We start from the raw sequence: 21,892 nt of genomic DNA, 5'->3' as shown, positions 1-21,892 counted from the left end.
ACCTCATGGACCAGGAAACCAAGCAAAAGATAATAAGCCAGCAGTCCAGGAAGTTATGGTCCCCTCCAGAAAATAAAGCAGGCGGGCAAACTACTCTTTGGATGTAAAAATGATGGAGAGCGAAGAAAACGCCTTCTCTAAACAAATGACAGCCGCCAAAGGCGGCCACGGGTAGACACGCACGCAGCTCAGCCTCTAATGGGCTGGCCAGAGGTACCCGACAATAGTCAGCACCCATCACTGTCTAGCCCATTCAGCATCTCCATCACTTAGACTTTCGGGACATATGTGGGGTGTTTTTTGTTTTTTTTCCTTCTTCTTCCTTAATTGGCAGGATTCAAAATGATCTGCAGTTTAATGGGACAAAACTACTGTAACTACGGGGCCATTTACACTTACTGGGTGCTAGTTGAATAGGCCAGTATGACTGTAAGCGCAGCTGCCGCTGTTATGAGCTATTAGAATGGAACACTCGTTCAAAAGCGCCAGCCACCCTCGTTTCTTTCCTTACAACTGGAGCCTTGCTGGGCTGTGCGCCCCCCGCTCCCCACTTTTCGCCCTGATTGCAGCTCGTCCCTTCCTTTTTTTTTCATTGATTTACAATGTGTGCAGGCCAGCCGGCCATTCTTTCTTTATTTAAAAAAAAAAAAAAAAGTATAAATAGTATGATTTTTTTTTTCCAAAAAAAAAAAAACTGTGTTCAAAGGCTATGAATTCCAGGCACTGCCCTGGTGTTTTCAGAATACAGGTAAGTAAACCATTATTTTAAGAAAAGCACATGCTTACATCAGCTACAAGGAGATTGAAGATTTCCAAAATGTCGGTTTTCATTTTTAGGTTTAAGAAGTTCGATCATAGATATTTACGGAAAATCCTGATCCGAAGGAACCAGCCCAAATCAAGCATTGTGTCTTTGTACAAGAAGCTGGAGATGAAACAAGCTATTGAGATGGTGGAGACTGGGATGCTAAGTTCCACAACCTTCTCGGTACCCTACCAGTAAGTCCTATCTGCTGTTTCATAGAGGCTCTCCATGTCAGAATGCCAAGGGGGGCCAACTCATTATTCTGTTCAAAGGGAATACTAGGAGGAAGAGGCAGAAATAAGAGGAAGGAGTCTTGAACAATGATACTCTGAGTCTTGACATCTTGGGGCTGGCCCATGCCCAGCATGTTTCACCTTTTTTCTGAAAATTCCTTCCTAGCAAAAGTTAGCTACTTATAGTTGTACGACTCCTTTCTTGGAGAGAGAGGGACAAGTGAATTGATAGAAGAACAAGAGATTTTACAAGCCTTTCTCCTCCTCCTGACTAAAATCTCTCCCTTTTGGAACTCCTGCTCTTTAGCTTTTGCTGTGTCTGCCGTTGCATTTTTTCTATCAAGTCCTTCTCCTTCTCTCCTGCCTCAGGAGAGGCAGGGTCAGCCTCCCATGATGCTAACTGGAGTTTGGGAGTGAGAGGTGGGTGTGAAGAGTTTCTGGATGGCACAAACAGTTAAGTGCCGGGCTATTAACCGAAAAGTTGGCGCTTTGGACCCACCTAGAGGTGCCTCAGAAAAAAAAGCCTGGCTATCTGCTTCCAAAAGGTGACCGCCATGAAAACCCTATGGAGTGCATTCTACTCACAAACACGTGGTATCACCTTGCTTTGTTTTGGGTAGTAGTGAAGGGTGTGATATTTGGCAGGCTGTTTAAAGAGGAAACGGTGTTTATACTTTTGTCTAAAGTGAAGGTCAGTGTGAGATTGTGAGATTTGACTTGAGTCTATGTGAGGCCACCTGGGAATATGAGCAGGAAGGCTGCCAGCTTCCTGGGGAACAGGGGACCCTAGAGAGCTGGTGTGGAGGTGGGGGTTTAGGGAGGGAAGATGTCAGTGTATGAATCCATCATTCCACCGTGGCTCATATCTGGGAGCATCTGAAAACTAATTGTCCCAAGAACTGACTAGGTATCTTTTAAAGCTGCTTACCTCTCCCAGTATACTTGGCCTGATATTTAACCAAAGCCTCTTCAAAGTCACAAGAATTAGTTTACCTCCAGAGATGCCCAGTTTTCTTCCAAGAAATGGTTTATGAACCCGGAAAAGTTATCACAACATATATTTTGGAGAAAGAACACTAGCCCCTCCAGCCTGTTATCCTCAGCAGGTGAAAACATTTGGTCATGAGCCTCATTAGGTCCTCACATTTAAAGAACAAGTTGAGAGAAGAGCTATGAATAGGTGGCAATGAACTTGACCCTAATGTCTGAGTGTTAGTTCTGAGGTAACACCTTCATCCCTTACCTGTCATAGAATTAGAAACACCTCTGTCTTTCTTGCTCAGCCTGGGAAAAATCTTAACATCAAGACTAGGTTCCCCAAGGGGATCTCGGGAGAAATAGAACGCTTTTTGCCTTATTTCTCAGTGAGGTGGTTTTTGTGGTTTGTGTGTTTGTTTTAGCGCTTCCCGTCACATGGTTTTAAGGGAACTTCTGATACTAAGACGGGGATGTGCTAACAAGTATTTATTGACAGTGTGGTACGAGCCAGATTGAAGCCCGAGGCAAAAGCAAACCGCAGTAATAGTGATCTTGTCTTTATTTAAATTTTTGATATTTGTATTCATTGTGAATTTTTGCATTAATCTTTATTTTATAAAATAGTGCATCCAAACATTACTGATCTTGATGGTTGAGTTTTTGGCATTCCTTACATTTTGTGGACACCCTGGTGGCGTAGTGTTTAATAGCTACGGCTGCTAACCAAAAGGTCAGAAGTTCAAATCCACCAGGCTCTCCTTGGAAACCCTATGAGGCAGTTCTGTTCTGTCCTAGAGGGTCACTATTAGTTGAAATTGGCTCAACAGCAATGGGTTTGTTTTGTTTTTGTTTTTTTACATTTTGTACCTAATGCGAGTACCTTACCTGCCTTACCTTAGAACCAACACTCCTTACTGCGCGCCTATTGTGTGCCTAGCACTGTGAAAGCGGATGCAGTCCCTGTCGTCATGGAGATCATATTCTCTAGCGGGGTCACAGACATTATTAAAGTCACTGGAACGTATAATCATACAGAACAGGGAGCTAGCACGTATCTATTGTAAGAGGTGAACACCATCTGGCCCCCCGCACTTCAGCTGCTCACCGAAGGATGCCTTGCAGGTACCTGGATGCTGAGGAGGAGGCGGCACAGGTTCGGAAGGTTATAGCATTAGGCACTTCCTGGATTGGATTGCTTACTAGTTAAGGGAACTCTTGGTGTGGGTATGTAGGGGTGCTTATCTCAGATGAGAATCAGTCTATCGTGTGGTGAAACATATTATGAATCTCAGCATTATAGTGCATAGGTCATAAGCAATTGCTCCAGTTTCTGACCTCAAGGCAATTCTTAAACCAGCTTTATTTGGCAGGGACTCCTCTGCTTAGTCAATTATTTTTCAGACATTGATTCAAGATCAGTAACGGAGCCTTGTAAGTAAATCTTTCCTTCCTCCTATCTCCAAAACCAGTGGGTTCACTGAGGTGGGAGAGGCGATTGTTGAAAGCTGATGTTTAATATAAGTTTAGTATTTAAATTGCATTTATTTGATCTCATCAGAAATCTGCAGGACGTCTAGCAAAAAGGAATTCCTCTCTTAAGATCAAAGCAGCTAATGTTTTGAACAACGATTCTTCGCACAATGAGAGGAAAAAGAAGTGTGTGCCCAGCTCGCTTTTTATTATTGTGTAGGAGATAAAAAAAAAAAAAAGGAGATAAGAACAGCAAAATGCACGCTAATTTTTTTTTCTTCAGAAGTTTAAGCAGTTGTTTTTCAAGAGGTTTAAATTTCCCAAGCCCCGTGTCCTGTGGGAGAGTTCTACGACTGGAAGCTGTATATAACACAGCTGAGTCTATGAAATGCCCTTGCCTTTAGAGACATTAGCTTACTTGGCCCTCACAATAACCCTAAGAAATAGGTAGAGTATGTATTTTGATTATTACTTTAAATATGAGGGACTATATCTTACCAATGCTTGGCAAACCTTTAGAAGTATCAGACAACAGAGACTCAAACTGATTAAAAGTGTTACTGCTACACATATTATATGAGTCCATTTATGTGAAATATTCAGAATAGGAATAGAATGAAAATATTCAGATGCATAAAACCAAAAGTTATTAGTGGTTACCTGGGGTTGGGGGCAGGTGGAAACGGGAATTATCACCGAAGGGTGCTGGATTTCTGTCTGGGGTGACGTAAAACTTGTGGAAATGGGTGGGGTGATGGTAGCGAGACACGGTGGAAGTAATTGATGTCGCTGAATTATACACTTAAAAATAGTTACAATGGCAAACTTTTTTGTTAAATATACTTTACCACAATAAAATTAAAACAAAAAGTATTAATGCTTAAACATTTTGATTAATATTAAAGGGATATTAAAATATTTACTAAAATGTATGCATAATAAACTGTAACTATATAATTTCAAAATAATATATTTGAAATTTCCCAAAGTTTTAACATGTCAATTATAAAATAGTGTCAAATAACTTAATTGTCAAAAACCCATTGTCATTGAGTCAATTCTGACTCATAGGCACCCTACAGGACAGAGTAGAACTGCCCATAGGGTTTCCAAGGAGCAGCTGTTGGATTCAAACTGCTGACCTTTTGGTTAGCAGCCCAGCTCTCAACCACTGCGCCACCACGGCTCCAACTTCATTGTGCATTAAGAAATTTTTAATTGCCCACATATTGATAGCTATTAGTTTAAATTTAGGCATTCTTACACTGAAGACCCTGGAACTCGGTGTCTAGTGCCATTTTCCTTTCTGTACTAGAGCTGTGTGTATTGTGGAGAACAGTGCTGTCTGCTCCCCAGCTTGTCACTCTTTCTAAATGTTGGTCACCTTGGTGACCTTTCTACAAAGACACAAGGCTAACCACACCCCCAGGACAGCTGTAGCCCCATGTGTACTCAGGGGGCGCATTCTTCAGTCATCTTAGCAGACAGTTTCCACAGATTTCATTGTCTAAAGCGGTTCAAAGAAGATGAATTCTTCTAAATGAATCAGAGCGTAATGTTTGATCTCTTGAAAGCTTGTACTATGGCCTGAATGTGACATCTATTAGATTTCACATTGGCACTGATGTGTTTAGATTTGAAGCCTCTTTTTCCATTGTTAAAACATTTGACAAAAAAAGAAAATTAAGAGATATGTGAACATTTTATTCACATTTGTTTAGATTCAAAGAAGCCCTGGTGGCATAGTGGTTAAGCACTTGGCTGCTAACTGAATGGTCAGTAGTTCAAGTTCAAATCAACCTGACGCTCTGAGGGAGAAGATGCAGCAATCTGCTCCCATAAAGATTTCAGCCTTGGAAACCCTATGGGGCAGCTCTACTCTGTCCTGTAAGGGTCACTAAGAGTCGGAATTCGACTAGACGGCAAAGGTTCATGGGTTTAGATTCAGATGCTCACAGTTTGATATTAAAAAAAATAATAATAAAGTAGCCATAAAATTATCACAGAATTTTTATTAAAAACAGAGATTTCCTTGTCCTGAGTGTTCCAGTGACAAGATTCTTTTAGTTTATAATTTTAATTTTGTGACCTACGGATTATTACCAATTCAGCCTTTCTAAGGATTCTGTCTTTCCTGTGAGCACGACACGAGTATTTCAGAGATGATTCTGCTAACAAAAGGAACTGTGGAGAACCCCGGGTGTCACCTTGCCCACGTTAATTATCCCTCTGTGTAATTTTATTCTGCGTCTTCTTACTGTGGATTAGTGAGGGGTGATGCCTTGGAATTCCTGTAGAGTTCGTTCTGGACAGCAGCCAGAAGTAATTAAATCCGTGCCTTCCCAAAGTCACCAATTATAAACCATGGATAAGGCTAAGTTAGATCTCCTGTTATAGCAACTTTACTTACTGGGTTTTTCCTACTTGATTGCTTTATTATAAACACAGAGAATGGAACTGTTTGCCAGCTGTGGCTTCTGCTTAGCAATAGAACACCCTCACCGGAACTATACAGAGGTGTTCAGATTGTGTGTGTGGTGGGGGGGGCGGGGAGCTGAGCTAGAGGGGTGTCTCTAAATCAGAATAAATGTTACCTGAAGGACATGTCAACAGCTAGGTTGAAATGCCCTAATATTTAGATCGCTGAGGGTGGAAATTGAATATTAAATGACTTGTGTACCTCTGGAATATGAGAATTCTGATTGCAATCATTTTGTAGAAGGGACATTAGTCAGTCTACAGATAGCATTGCTAAATAAAATCCAGACATACTTTGGTTTCCAGTATCCGTGCCCTTAAAAATCTTTCACAAATCATACATTACTTTCAACATTTCCTTGCTGTTTATGGCTGTATTGCTACTAATGTTTGGAAAAATCTACTTAAAACGTGGCCTATATTGAAAACAATGGTTATTGCCTCTGTGATCAATTATCCAAAGAACTTTGGCCAACAGATAGTAAACCCGTCAGGTCACTTCTGCTCTCTGAAGTACTGCCACTCAGGGGGAAAAAAAAAAAAAACTGAAAGGATTTGTACCAAGAGATTAATAGAGGTGATTGTATTAAAAAACCAAACCCAACCCATTGCTTTGGCATTGATCCTGACTCATAGCATCCTAGAGGACAGAGTAGAACTGCCGCGTAAGGATTCCAAGGCTCTAATCTTTATGGGAGCAGACCTTCACGTCTTTCTCCCTTGGAGCAGCCGGTGGGTTCAAACTACAGGCCTTTGGGTTGGCAGCTCAGCACTTAAGCACTGACCCACCAGGGCTTCTCGATAGCATGAAAAGCTCTTTTTTGTTCTTAATTTCTACAGCGAATATATGTTATTCATGTTACAAAAAGTTTTGTGTTTTTTTTAAAACTGCTGCCACTAGATTGAAATCAAATCCATTTGTCACATGAGAATTCTGAACATAGCAATGCCAAGACTTTCAAATCCCAGAGGACAATCGTTTATTGACTGCTAACCTGTGCCTGACCTGGTTTTGGAGCACCTTAGCAGGGACTCACGGGGAAAGAAGTGTGTGGAGGTGGTCAGTGCTGAAGCCATGAGCAGAACCTCACACAAAGTGCCCAATGGCTCGAGGCTTAGACTGACTTTCATGGTGAAAATGGTCCCCTTCCCTTGGTAAACGTGATTCTAGTTTGTCACAATTATTAAGATAGAATCTCTAAAGGGACAATTCCATAATAAATGTACTCATAAAACTTTAATATTTCCTTGGATCTGTGCTATTTAAAATGTAGTCTGTGGAGTGGTGTTGGTCAATGAACAGTTAGTCACCCGCCTGCAGTGAAATAAGGAGAGAAGTGAGAGTCAGCTTTTCTTTTGACTCTAGCAATAAAACGTTTGGCTTGTGTTTTAGTATGTCTTTAAAAAATTTTTATTTTCTAATAATTGATTCTTATTGTTTTTATAAATGTGTCAGTTCGTGATGGATTTGGAAGAACGAAACGACTGGTCTTTCACCACCTTAAAACCTTTTTAAAAAATGGCTCAGAATAATTCCCACATAACAGCTATAGACCAAGGAGCCATAGATGAAGCTGTAAGGTTAAATTTGAAGTTTGAGTATCAGAACATAAGCTCATGCTTTGATATTTCACATGACTTTATTAAAGTAATTTAATAATTAAACAATTTTGATTTTAATAAATTAGTAGAATTTTATACTAATTAAAACAATAGGAAACGTTATGTAAAGACATGGGTTTGGGAACTCAGGAATAATGCCTGGACTCCTTCCAATGATGTTTGCAGGGCCCAGAGGATACAAGGAACCAAGAGGCTTTCCCCTGAAGATGTGGAGTCCATGAGGGACATTCTGACACACAACATGTACCAAGTTCGACAAAGGGTGTGTATAAACCACTTGCAATGTCCCTATTGCCTATTCTTGGAACCAGTGCTCCAAGAATCAGTTCTTCTTGTTATCCTCTCTAATGCAGCCTTCTTGCCGAACAATTTCTCTCTGCTTAGTTTGGAGAACAGAAACTTAACTGTTGTCTTTCTGCTGAAAAACTTGGCACCTGTGGTATAAAGAAAATGCAAATCCAGTTGCCGGCTCTAGGGGTCAGGCTGCCCTAGCTTTGTGGTGGTGCTTTCCAGAACTAGCAGGTCTCTCTCTCCCTCCGGACACAGACAAATGGAGAGGCTCACCTACCAACACGACAGAAAAAAGATGGCACCAGGATGCTAAATCAAGTTGTCTCAAAGTTACTGGCTATGACAGAGTTTAGAAAATTGAGGTGGGTTAGATTAGAATATTGAAACTACAAGTCTTAAAGTTTGAATAAAAGGAGACACACTAGGCATATTATTTTTGGATTTTGGATGGGACCTACATATTAAAAAGAAATAGGTATGAAGCCTAGCACTTGGGAACAGGTCCTAAGGGCACAGCAGGAACATTTCTAGGGGCAACAGGTGCCGTCTTTCTGAAACTTGACTTTGTCAAATGAAATTTAAACTAATGTCCTCTAATCAGGAATTTTTTCAAGTCTGTGGATGAAATGGTCCATCAGGATTCTTGAGTATGATTATAAGTTAATTTATTGTGAAGGCCTTGGCTTTTGTGACTGTGTCTTAGATCACAGCCTTGATGGGACACAAAAATCGTCTAGCCACAGCTCCTCCTTTTTAGGTCAAAAATGCTGAAGTTCGGGAAAACAAATTCACAAAACAAATTCAAGTTAAGAACTTAGATCTTCCAACCACCAACTAGTATTCTTTCCATGACTTCAGACTTACATAACGCAATGTAGGCGAATGCTTTCTGGCTTCCTACTTCAGAAAAGTCAATGACGAAGGAGAACGCGTCAGTGGAAAGGCTCTCTACCAGCTGAGAGAATGTGGGTCAGCATTGATCATAAAAAAAAAAAACCAAACCCAGTGCTGTCGAGTCGATTCCGACTCATAGCGACCCTATAGGACAGAGTAGAACTGCCCCATAGAGTTTCCAAGGAGCGCCTGGCAGATTCGAACTGCCAAATCTTTGGTTAGCAGCCATAGCACTTAACTACTACGCCACCAGGGTCTCCGAATCATAAAAAAAAAAAAAAAAAAAAAAAACTTAAATTCCACAGCTTTCAAATCATTCCAAGTAAAACTGTTTCAGCAAGGCTATCACATTCTGCCTTAGATACGTAGATAAGAACTTCCTGGTTTGAAGAATGCCAGTGGCTTGGTAAGGAAGGCCAAGAGGCAAAAGGTGCCTGGTACACAATCTTTTCCTGTGTCGATGGAGGTCAAATTTGGGAAAAGGTACCGAAATGGAGATGGCAATGCCCGGACTCCAATCCAGTCTAAAATAAGGCACATTTCCTGTTCTCTATTTTATTCCTTTGACACAGGTGCCCAGATAGCCAACTTTCTTCTTCTTTTGTAAGTGTATCTACTCACTCTGTTCTCAGGAGCTCTCCCTTCGAAGCTATTCAGCATCCAACTTCCGTGTTACCCCCAAATTTAAGCACATAGACCACTTTTAAAGAATTTATTGCTGGCTACCGTTGGGAGTCAAATGAGAAAAACGTAAATAATAAACAGGGGAGTTACAGCCTCTGAAATGGCTTTATGCTTCCACTTTTATTGCTGTAAGAGAACGAAGCTCCCCAATCCTTGCCGTACTATCTTTCATTTCTAACCCTATCTTTTACAAAGATCACATGACTCCTCCCCTCCATCATGGTCTACCTACTTTCCTGAATGCAAAATTTATATAATGATGTAACTATTCATCTGCTTTGTTTCCAGTGGACAATCTACATTTTGGAGGCCCTTCAGTCTCAGTGATAGGCCACTAGCCTCCCACAGTACAGGGTTGGCTGTGGGGGCATTTTCTCACTGTCCACATCCTGGAAGACACCATCTTGGGAGTTAGGAGTCACTTCTGGGCAGTGCCAGGATGAGTGCAGAGTTTGACCCTGGGTGATGCTATTAGGCAGTTGAACCCTAAAACTGAACTGGTGCCACTGTGTCTGTGGCATAGGGGAGGAGTCTGGGCAATCCTGATTGAAGTCCCTTCCCTTCAGTAAGTCCAGTCCAGGATCTTCCCTGGTGGGGGAGGTTGAGGCACTGACCTCTGGAGGGTGGGGCATGTCGTGGATTCTGCTTCACAGTGGGACAACCCAGAGGTAGCTGTTCGCAGTACGTGTGAACGGAGGTTGGGAACTCCTCTTTCTGTATGAATGGAGTTTGGGAGGCGTTCTTTCTAGACTTCAAAGTGAAGAAACTAGCTTCAGCCCAGACCTCAAGGATGGGTCAAAGATTAATGTGTAATCCCCGGGGAAGCTTAAATGATCAGGTCACTCTCAAAATGTCTACTTACTTTCAAAAGAAGAAAACAATTTATTCAATTTTCATTCACTTCATCAAATATTTAATGCACCTTTAGAATGTGCCAGGTATTAGGAACACTACACTGAATAAGACAGATAAAGTTCTTTCTCCCATAGAATTCAGGGTTTAGTGGGAAACAGAGGCTTAGCATAATCACTAATTTCTTCATTAAAGAGTGGAAGTGGAGGAAGAAAAGAGAAAAAAACTTGTGTACACCGAGGACCTACTGTGCTCCCTAGACCCAAAACCCAGTGCCCCCTAGAGATGGGTAAAATAGGTAAACTGTGGGTAATTTGATGTGAGGCAAAATAGAAGACCTTTATGTCCAAATCAGAAACCCTGGTGGCATAGTGGTTAAGTGCTACAGCTGCTAACCGAAGGGTCGGCAGTTCGAATCTACCAGGCACTCCTTAGAAACTCTATGGGGCAGTTCTATCCTGTATTAAAGGGTCACTATGAATCGGAATTTTTTTTTTTTTTCGGTGAATCGGAATAGGCTCAGCGGGTATGTTCAAATCTTCCTTAAATCACAACTTCTTCCCAAGTCTAGGTGTATGAAATGCCTTTAAGTTTTATGTATACACACACACACACACACATATGCATACACACACACATACCGAACTTTCAGTTTTGTGGTTTCAACATTGATAAAAAATTGTAAATGTTTCTCTCTTAATTTTAAATATTTCTCATGATGGCATCATATTGTCCTTATTTAATATCTCAATTCATAAAATGCATTTCAGTTGATGGTGGATAAGAATCCACATTTCGAACTATCTTTAAAATCCTTTTTTTGCCAAATTCTTGTCAGATCTGTTAATTTATTATTAGTTTTAACTCTGTAAAGTGGTTGGTCAAGAGTTCTTTTCAGAAGGAAAAGGTCACTTTTGCCACTTTCTCATTATTCCTTTGGCCTTTGACCTCTGACTTCTTTATGGGAATATTTTTAAATAATTGTCTATTTTGTGAGAGTTACTTTATTTAATAGGTAATAATGGCCACAAATATACTGAACTGCGTGAATAAAAACTGAAACACAAACAATAAACAGAAAGCAAATGAGAACACCATTGCCAACCCCTCCTTGTTGTAAACAACCTTTTCTGTTCTGATGGGAGCCTTGACTAGCTCATGTATGGACCAACCCAGGGCCCCATTATAAATCCATTAAGTACTGATAAAGCTTACTCTCATTCTTGCTTTTTGGACAAAAACAAATAGAAATATTAACAGAAGTATTAAGATTTTCTTTCCTCACCCCGTGGATCATCTTGTGGCACTACTTGGAGTATGTGTCCCCACCAAAGAGCACCCTGGCCTTGAGAATGGCGTCTCTGCTTTTTGCAGGTTGTCTGTGGCCTGGCCCCTGGCCCCTCCACTTTCATCTCTCTCCATATTTCGAACCGTCCTCCATTCTCCTGTGATAACAAATGAATTCCCGTCTCTGCTCCATTGTCCCCTGTTAAAACCAGGGACAACATTAAAATATTAGAACTGTTAGTAATAGGTGCTAAATAAGCATTGTTATATTGCTGTTGAACTGCATATCTTTATTGAAAATATCATTAACTGGGATGCATGATGCCTTCATCCACTGAGACTTTGGGGTTTAGCAGTATACACAGTGTGTGACCTAAGCAACCCCAAGAAAACCAGGCATTCACACTGGTGAACCTTGAGTGAGCAAGGTGGGTAAAAAATTTGTAGTTGAGTGCTTTGCAGACACCTGTCTGAGAACCAGTGTTAGCCGATGGTCCATGACAAGTTTCACCCCACAAAGCCTGGGGTAAAGACAGGGAATTTTTTTTCATAAATCTAAACTTACTTATTTTGAAGGACACGTCTTTATCTGTGATTATGTCCTTCCTACTATTTGGCTTATTGCAAATGTGTTGTATTGGGCAAATCTGCTGCAAAAGACCTCTTTCAAGTCTTAAAAATCAAAGATGTCACCTTGAGGACTAAAGTGTGCCTGACCCAAGCCATGGTGTTTTCAATCACCTCCTATGCATGCAAGAGTTGGACAACGAATAACGAAGACCGAAGAAGAATTTGTGCCTTTGAGTTATAATGTTGGCAAAGAGTAGTGAACGTACCATGGACTGCCAGAAGAACAAACAAATCTATCCTTGAAGAAGAACAGCCAGAATGCTCCTTAGAAATGGGGATGGTAAGACTTTGTGTAAAAATGGTGTGGGGGGAGTGTCTGACCTCCTGTAACTTCACAAGGGAGAAGGAAAATGAAGATCAATAGCCCAAGGCTGATTCCTAGGAGGCGGGGGTCAGGCATGCCTCCTCTTCCTCTTTCTGCTGTCTTTACCAATTCTGGCATCAACAGTGCCTCCCACAGCACTCTTTACTGGGTTTGATAATTCATTGCAATGGTCACATAGAACTCCCAGACCATACTCGTAATTATGGGGTTTATTAGGGAAGTAACAGTTACAGCTCAGGCTCAGGAACACTCAGGATACAGTTCTTCCATCAGGACAGCCTCTTCCCAGCTGTGCTAGCATGCGCACCTCTCTCCGGCCTTCAGTCTCTGCCCAAAGGCACTCAACTTTCTCTCTCCGTGGGCCAGGAGGCCCACCACGTCATCTACTGCTGCCGGGTCTCTGCTGCTGGGCCTCTCTTGTTGGCCTCTCCTTCCTTGGTGGTGGTGGGCTCTTCCTCTCTGCTCTGAATTGACTCTCTTTTAAGGCAAAACAGACCAGTCCCCTTGGTAGGCCACAATTATCTATCACACAGTTCTTCCCCATTAGTTGGGTGGGAGTTACAAGACCATGACTAGAAAGGTCACACACAAAAGTAATTAATCCACTGTACTTCATCTCACATACTTTGGACATGTTATCAGAGAGACCAGTTCCTGGAGAAGGATACCATGCTTGGTAAAGTAGAGGGTTAGCAAAAAAGAGAGAGACCCTCAATGAGATGGATTGACACAGTGGCTACCATAATGGGTTCAAACAAAGCAACGATTATGAGGATGGCCCAGGGCCGGGCAGTATTTCATTCTGTTGTACATGGGGTTGCAATGAGTCAGAACCGACTTGACATCACCTAACAACAACAACAAACTATTTTGCTTAAAAGGACTCTTCCTTTTTGAATTGATGATGATAGTGATAGATATTTTTTGGTGTCCTTCAGTAGCAAAATTAAAAAAATGATAACCCTATGGGAATTCCCAAAATACTTTTGACATTTTTCTGATCCATTAAAGCTAAAAGTGTATGAACCAATGCTCTAGCATAAAAAACATGATCTAGGAGAGAAAGTATGTCTGTCTGTGAGGCAGCCAGTTTGTGGGTACCTTAGTGGGAGGCTATAGGACAGTAGAGAGACAATACAGATGGAAAGCAGCTTCCCTGATTTCTGGGAGTCAGAAGCAGAGATTGCAAACACAGCTGTGCCCTTTTTTCTCTGGGCCGTGGCTTGTTCACTGGTACTATAAGGCACTTGGTCCAGACAACCTCCAACGTGCATTCCTGCTCTAATACCCTTTGGTTTGTGATTTTTCGGTAACCTCCGAAAAGGCTGCAGCTCGCAGTGGAGATGTCCTTAGGTATTTGTCATTCCATTCTCTCTGCAGACCCTGTCCTACAACAAATACAACCTCAAACCCCAATCAAGTGAGAAGCAGGCAAAAGAGATCCTGATCCGCCGCCAGAACACCTTACGGGAGAGCGTGAGGAAAGGCTGCAGCCTGCCATGGGGAAAGCCGGTACTGGTTGGGGCTATTGACTGAAGTCATTCCTTCCCTTAGTAAACGTTTACCACCTGATAACTGGGTTTGTCCCTGGACAAGGCCTCCTCAGGTGAACTACCACTGATATTAAAAATACATAAATAACACCTGGTTGCCGGAGAAACACAAAAGTCAGAGGGTGCAGGACACCAATGCAATGTCCTTCTCTCATTCTGTGGGTCTTGCCCCTAGGAACCTGAGGCATCTGCACATGGGGTACGTGGCAATGCGCTGCCCTCCAGAATGGGACGCACTTGCTGGATTGTGTGTTGGGGACAGATACCATGGTGTCCAGACTAAACGTTCCAGGGAAATGTCCATGGACCAGCATCTATAGCTCTAGGAGGTTCATTTGTCTCCCAGGAAGATATAGGGAGAGAAACTTGGGCCTTTTCTTCATTTCACACACCGTGTGCCTCAACTCTTCCTATTTAAGGCCATATCAACCAATATTACTGGGACTTCTAGGTGAACGTTGAGTGTGGAGCAGACCTTAATCTTGTCTGGGCTCTGGGAGCATCTTTCAGAGATTCATAATGGTCTATTCTATTATGAAAGGGAAAGGAAATACACTTTGAAGGCTGAAACACTGCAAACCAGTAACTCAAACAGAATACCTGAGTATAGGTCAGGGCCCTTTACTTTATTTGCCATGCTTTCAACTGTAGTAACTAATTCTGCCTTTTATTTCCACTTGTTACCCACAGGCTGACACCAAAAACATCCGCTACCTCTCCTTTCCTTACAGCAATCCTCAGTCAGCAAGAAGAGATGCAAAAGTCACTGAATTCACAGGTAATCTTCATGCTTCTTCTTTCTCTTAGAGTAGGGCTCGGTAACTTTTGCCTATAGAGTCCGATCATGACTATTTTATGGTTTGCAGACCAAAAGGCAAAATCACAGATGGTATATAGTTGATTGTTGTTGTTGTTAGGCGCCATCGAGTCGGTTCCAATTCATAGCAACCCTATGCACAACAGAACGAAACACTGCCCAGTCCTGCTCCATCCTCACAATTGTTGTTATACTTGAGCCCATTGTTGCAGCCACTGTGTCAATCTATCTTGTTGAGGGTCTTCCTCTTTTTTGCTGACCCTTTACTTTACCAAGCATGATGTCCTTCTCCAGGGACTGATCCCTCCTAATAACATGTCCAAAGTATATGAGACGTAGCCTCGTCATTATTGCTGCCAAGGAGCATTCTGGTTGTACTTCTTCCAAGACAGATTTGTCCACTCTTTTGGCAGTCCTTGGTACACTCAATATTCTTCATCAACACCACAATTTAAAGGTATCAATTCTTTTTCAGTCTTCCTTATTCACTGCTGTTGAGTCAATTCTGACTCATAGCAACCCTACAGGGCAGAGTAGAACTGCCCCATAGGGTTTCCAAGGCCATAAATCTTTTTTTGTGTGTGTGTGCTTTAGGTGAAAGTTTACAGAGCGAAGTAGCTTCTCATTAAACAATTGATACACGAATTGTTTTGTGACATTGGTTACCAACCCGGGGATGTGTCAACACTCTCCCCTTCTCCGCCCCAGGTTCCTTGTTTCCATTCATCCAGTTTTCCTGACTTTTCCTGCCTTCTTGTCTTTGCTTTTGGGCTGTTGTACTCGTTTAACCTTGTATACATGATTGAACTAGGGAGTATGTTTGTCACGTGTGTTGTTTTTGGCCCTATAGATTGTTTTGGGCCCTATAGACCAGTCTAATCTGTGGCTGAAGGGTGAACCTATGGAATGACTTTGGTACTGAGTTAAAAGGGTGTCTGGGGGCCACATTCTTGTGGTTTCTCCAGTCTCTGTCAGACCAGCAAGTCTGCTCTTTTGTGTGTGTGTGTGTGAATTTGAATTTTATTCTACATTTTTCTTCTGCTCTGTCTGGGACCCTCTATTGTGACCCCTATCCAAGTAGTCGGTGGTGGTAGCCGGGCACCATCTAGTTCTTCTGGGCTCACTCTGGCGGAGGTTTTGGTAGTTGTGGTCCATTTGTCCTTTGGACTAATCTTTCTCTTACACCTTTGTTTTTCTTCATTCTCTCTTGCTCCAGCTGGGGTGGGACCAGTAGATGCATCTTAGATGGCCACTCACAGGCTTTTAAGACCCCAGATGCTACTCACTAAAGTAGGATGTAGAACATTTTCTTTATAAACTATGTTATGCCAGTTGAGCTAGATGTCCCCCAAGACCATGGTACCTAACCCTCAGGCCAGTAACTCGGTCCCTCAGGGAGTCTGGATGCATCTATGAAGCTTCTAGGACTTGGCCCAAGGTCACAAATCTTTATAGAAGCCAACTGCCACATCTTTTTCCTGCAGAGTGGCTGATGGGTTCAAATCACTGACCTTTTGGTTAGCAGCTGAGCACTTTAACCACTGCACCATCAGGGCTCTCTCTCTCTGTATATATAAAATATACGATGTTATCTATTTTAATCTTCCTAATTTTTTGAGACTTAAAAGTATGCTGGAAATTCAAGTAAACTAAACATGTAGAATTAAATCTTTGAAGACTAAATGTAATTTTACTTTAAAATAAAGCTTTATTTTTTCTGATTTAAAAATATACTTGATGTAAGATAAAAATCAATTAGTAGGGGAAAAGTATAAAAAGGAAAGTTAAAAGCACTTAACACCACAACGCCCAGATATAGTCACTATGAAACACTTCGGTGAGCATCTGTCTATAATTCTTGATAGCATTCCCACCCCTACCTAGCAGACACTCTCAGAAGCACAGGCATCATATTATACATAGAATTGTAGCATACTCACTGTTTTGTAATTTTTCTAAATTGCCTATTTCACTTAACAGTGTGTTGTGGACGTATTTTCATGTCAATAAATATGAAACTAGTAATCGTTGTTGCTGTTAGTTGTTGCTGAGTTGGCAACTCAACAGAACGTTGCCAGATCCTGTGCTGTCTCCATGACTAATAGTCAGCTATATAGAAGCACCATAACTTATTTAGCTAATTCCTTATTAATAAATATTTAAGGTATTTTCAATTTTTAATAAATATAAAGCAATAATATCAATAATCATCCTAGATAACTTGTGATTGATCAAAAAAAACCAAACCCAGTGCCGTCGAGTCGATTCCAAGCTATGAGTTGGGATTGATAGCTACACTAATAACCAAATATATTATCCTGGAAGTGGAATTTTTAGGTTAAAAATTATATATATTTAATTTTTTACATATGTTACTAAAATGCCTTCCCAAAAGATCGTATCGATAATTTATCCTCACACCTACAGTCTGTGAGAATTGCCATTTTCCATCACTGGGTTGTTTAAACATTTTATAATAATTTATGATATGATAGTATATAACTTATATACCATATTTAATTTTCATGTGAATCTCCTTGATTTTTAGTGAGCTTAAACATATTTTTATATTATTATAGGCATCTGTATTTCTTTTTGGGAATTTTCTGGTTTTGCCTCAGTTCATGTTTTTTTTTTTTCTACTCGAGTGTTGGTTTTCTCAAAGTTAGTTTGAAGAGTCCTGTGTGTTATAACAAGACTATCACCCATTGTCTCTTATTTGTTGCAAATGAATTTTCCTCAAGTTTCACATTTATCTTTTAGTTTTTATACATCTTTTGCCATTCAGAAGTTTTCATTATGATTGAATCGTCACAGAATAATTGAAAATAATTCATCTATATTAATGGGCTAATTTTCACATTTAAATTTCAATACATCTGAAGTTTATCTTTGTGTAAGGATTAAGATAGAAATACATTTCCAATATTTTTTTTCCCCAAAATGGCTATGCTGCCATCCCGATGCCATCTTTCTCCGAGGTGAAATGCCACCTTTGTTGTACAAAGTCCTTTATCCTGGAGATATTTTTGGACTCTCAATTCTATTTCATAAATCTAGTCATCTATTCCCAGAACACACTCTTATAACCAATTTTATTTTATGTTATCAAAGAAGTATTCCACAAACGAAAGCAAACAGAGTTCAAAAAGCAATAGGTATCAGGGATGTAATAGATTTGTTTATTTACTTTTAACCTGGTGCTGCTTATGTTGTTTGAGTGCATAAAAAACAAGAAGTCCTCACAGTTATTTCTTAAGAAATGGAAACCAGTATCCCATGGCTACAATAGCAGGTGATGACCACAGACAGGCTTCATTTGAGCACTAATGTATATGTCTTCAATAAAACGTTAACGAATAAAATTCAGCGGATCATTAAAGAAATAACATATCATTACAAAATGGAGTTTATTCCAGTGAGGTGAGAATTGTTTAATATTTGGAAATGTCTTTACATTGTTCATCAGATTAATAGGACAAAGGATATAAATCCTATTGTTTCAATAGATACTCCAAAGGAGATCTCACTCATGCTTTCAGTAAAAGTCATAAAATACCAGGTGAAAATACATAGCACCTATCTAAAAAATAATAATAATAAAACTACTTCTCTGGGCTGTAGTTTCCCCTCTGTACAGGGGATGGCATTGGTACTGACCACTACAATGATATTGTCCTGTGACAAAGGAAGTCAGTGCACAGGAAGCTGCTAGAACAGTGCCTGGAACCAAGTATATGCACAGTAAATGTTAGCCATTATTATTATTACTCTTGAAGGACATAAAAAGAGACTTGAATACATGGGTAGATATAGGTGTCCTTGGAAAGAAAGACAAATCAAAACTCAGAACCACCCTATAGGAGAGAGCAGAACTGCCCCATAGGGATTCCAATGAGTGGCTGATGGGTTCAAACTGCCAACCTTTTGGTTGGCAGCTGAGCTCTTAACCACTGTGCAACCAGCGCTCTAGAAAGTTAAGACACCAGTGTGAAAAATGTTGGTTCTATAGGAATTAATTTAGACATGGTATACTTTTTTTTTTTTATACATTCCTAGTCCTAATTAAATCGTTTTTCTTTCAAATTTGATCAATTGATTCTAAATTTCCTCTGAGTAAGCAAAGAAAGAGTGTTTAGATTAGAAATCTGAGGAAAAAAAGTAATGAAGTGGTACCTGCTTTACCAGTTATCCTAAATAAGTTTTCGATAATTAAAATGATAATCAGGGTTAGACTGAGACAGTCTTGGCAAAGTTGTACAAATTCATCTTCTTTCCATACCTGAGGTCTTTCTGCAGCAGAGGAGCGAGGAAGTGGCTGCAGGGAGGTTGGGGGTGCTCTAGGGGAGAACACCAAGGGCTATGGCCCTCCAAACAGGCAGCCCTGCCTAAACAAGCTGTGATTTGGAGAGAGGTTTTTCCTTCCTATCTCTCCCTTGACTCCCAGGGTCAGAACATTCCTTGCTCTTGACAGAGAAATGCATGGAGCCCGCCCAAGGCTCTTTTGCATCTTGGTAGCACTGTAAGTAAAGCTTTGAAACATCTCCTGTGCCCTAGGGCTGCCTTCAAACCCCTGTGGAGAGAGAAGGGGAAAGGGCTATACTTGGAGTTCTGGGTCTCTAAACAGTTTATGTTGTAGGCGGTAGTTAACATTCACCTTCCTATATTCTGTGTTGAGAAAGGCCCTCAATGAGATGACTTGACACAGTGGCTGCAACAATGGGCTCAAGCATAACAACGATCGTGAGGATGGTGCAGGACTGGGCAGTGTCTTGTTCTATTGTACACAGGGTCGCTGTTAGTCAGAAGTAACTCCAAGGCACCTAACAACAACAACATATTCAGCTTTGCCCTACCTTGAGCAGAAAACACTTGTCCTGTTTCTTTTCCTTCTGTCATTAAGGCAGAAAATAGAAGAAGAGATATTCAGATTTTGCTGCAAACAGCTGTGCTGATCTATCCCTGGAACTGCACTGCCTGGGGTGTTCAGGTGAAGGAGAGTTAAGCAAAGAAGGACAAAGCACGGTCCCCACCCTTCCTTCTTTCCTTTGGCTTTCCAGCCAAATCCTTGTTCACATTTTGGGCAGATATAGTGACTGGAGTTGACTGGAAACTTGAGAGTCACCTGCCCAAGCATTTTTCTTCCTAGTGCTTGGAACCCACTATAAAGTAACCCAAAAGGGGGTCAGGAAACCATGGCTAGAATCCGTCCACCAACGGGGAGCTTATTTCCTCAAATGGGATGGTCAGGAACCAGGAGCTGGAGTTAGACAGGGAGTGAGAGAAGGGATAGGCTCTTGGGTACAGAGCTTTGAGACAGAGTTTTCCTTAGGTAGTATTCCAAGCACCAAAAAAACAAGAAGAACTCTGATCTCAGGCCAAAATGGTAGGGCACAAATGAAAGGACAGTAATAAAAACACAAACAAAGACACTGACTAATGTCATTTTCTTTACTCAAAGGAGTTGCTTCCCTTCACCCTCACCCCTCAACTTCCAAGTTACCTTCTAAGGATAGAGAATTTGGTTACATTTTTTAAAATGCTTTTAGACAGAATATTTTAAGATTTTCTGGTGTCCCATATCCTAAACACATTTTAAGTATAAACCTTTGGGTATATTAGTTCTAGCTCTGTGTGTGTGTGTGTGTGTGTGTGTGTGTGTTTTGGAGGAGTAAACCCAGTGCTGTCAAGTTGATTCCAACTCATAGAGACCCTGTAGGACAGAGTAGAACTGCCCCATAGGATTTCCAAGGCTGTAATCTCCATGGAAGCAGACTGCTTGGTGGAATCGAACCGCCCACCTTTGGGTTAGCATTCAAGTGCTTTAACCGTTGTGCCACAAAAGTGGGAAAAGGAAAACTACTTTCAGGTTTACATGTAAATATTTTAGAATATCTAAATTCTCAGGAGATTATTTGAAGGGGAACTAAATTTATAAGATTAAAATTTGAGGAAATGTGAATAAATGAAATTTGTGGAATATATTCCGTGGAAGATATGTACACATTGACATGAAGGAAAGACAATGCCATATGAATGATTTAGGTATGTAGAAGGTAACCCGAGAGGACATTACATAAAGGCCCGGTGGCTTTACTCCGCTCCTTTATGAACCCTCGGGTCGTTGTTGTTGGCTGCCATCCAGTCAGCTCTCAACTCATGATGACCCTGTGCTTATCCAAATGGAATGCTGCCCTGCCCTTAACTGGTTGCAGATCAGAAGACCATTGTGATCCATCACGTTTTCACTGGCTGATTTTCAGAAGTAGATCACCATGCCTGCCTCCCTAGTTCATCTCAGTCAGGAAGCCCTGTGGCAACCTGCTCAGCATCATAGTAACTCACAACCTCCACTGATGGATAGGTGGTGGCTGTATATGAGGTGCATCGGCCAGGAATCAAACCCAGGTCTTCCTCAGGGAAGGCCAGAGTTCTACCAATGAACCACCACTGCCCGCAAGTAACCTCATAACCACCCATAAGGAGAGGGCTACAACCTGGTGATAAAGAACACTGCTTGGGAGCTAGACAGGCTCTGCTCAAATTTTAGTTCTGTCTTTACCAGGTACGTGATATTGAAAAACAACTTCACTTTGTGAAAACTCAGAAACCCTGGTGGCATAGTGGTTAAGTGCTACAGCTGCTAACCAAAAGGTCAGCAGTTCGAATCCACCAGGCACTCTTTGGAAACTCTATGGGGCGGTTCTACTCTGTCCTATAGGATCGCTATGAGTCGGATTTGACTCAATGGCAATGAGTTTTTGAGTTTGTGAAAACTCAGCCTCTCTATGAAATGAAGAATGAATTTTACTCATCTCAGGGCCATTATGGAACTAAATGGCCTTTTATATGTAAATTGATGAGGACAATGACAGGCACATAGTAAATTCTCAATAAATGGCAGTTATTATCAGGAGCCCTGGTGGTACAGCGGTCAAACTGCAAAAGGTCAGCAGTTTGAACCCACCAGCC

General features: G+C 41.1%; 1 protein-coding gene across 4 annotated transcripts in view; it reads left to right on the top strand.

The window, feature by feature from the left end:
- The window catches only part of SLC9A4 (solute carrier family 9 member A4), a 77,288-nt gene that overhangs the window by 50,639 nt on the left and 4,757 nt on the right, over positions 1-21,892 (top strand). For all 4 annotated transcript variants that reach the window (XM_049857015.1, XM_049857014.1, XM_049857016.1 and 1 more), the window contains 4 exons: positions 838-999; positions 7,753-7,849; positions 13,931-14,062; positions 14,794-14,881. In XM_049857015.1, coding sequence (XP_049712972.1) covers positions 838-999; positions 7,753-7,849; positions 13,931-14,062; positions 14,794-14,881 — 479 coding nt within the window. The remainder of the gene's footprint in view (positions 1-837; positions 1,000-7,752; positions 7,850-13,930; positions 14,063-14,793; positions 14,882-21,892) is intronic.

The sequence above is a fragment of the Elephas maximus genome, chromosome 17 (genome assembly GCF_024166365.1).
Source record: "Elephas maximus indicus isolate mEleMax1 chromosome 17, mEleMax1 primary haplotype, whole genome shotgun sequence".
Taxonomy (NCBI): domain Eukaryota; kingdom Metazoa; phylum Chordata; class Mammalia; order Proboscidea; family Elephantidae; genus Elephas; species Elephas maximus.
Note: the sequence above shows the minus strand (reverse complement) of the source record. Positions and strands in the feature narration are given on the sequence as shown.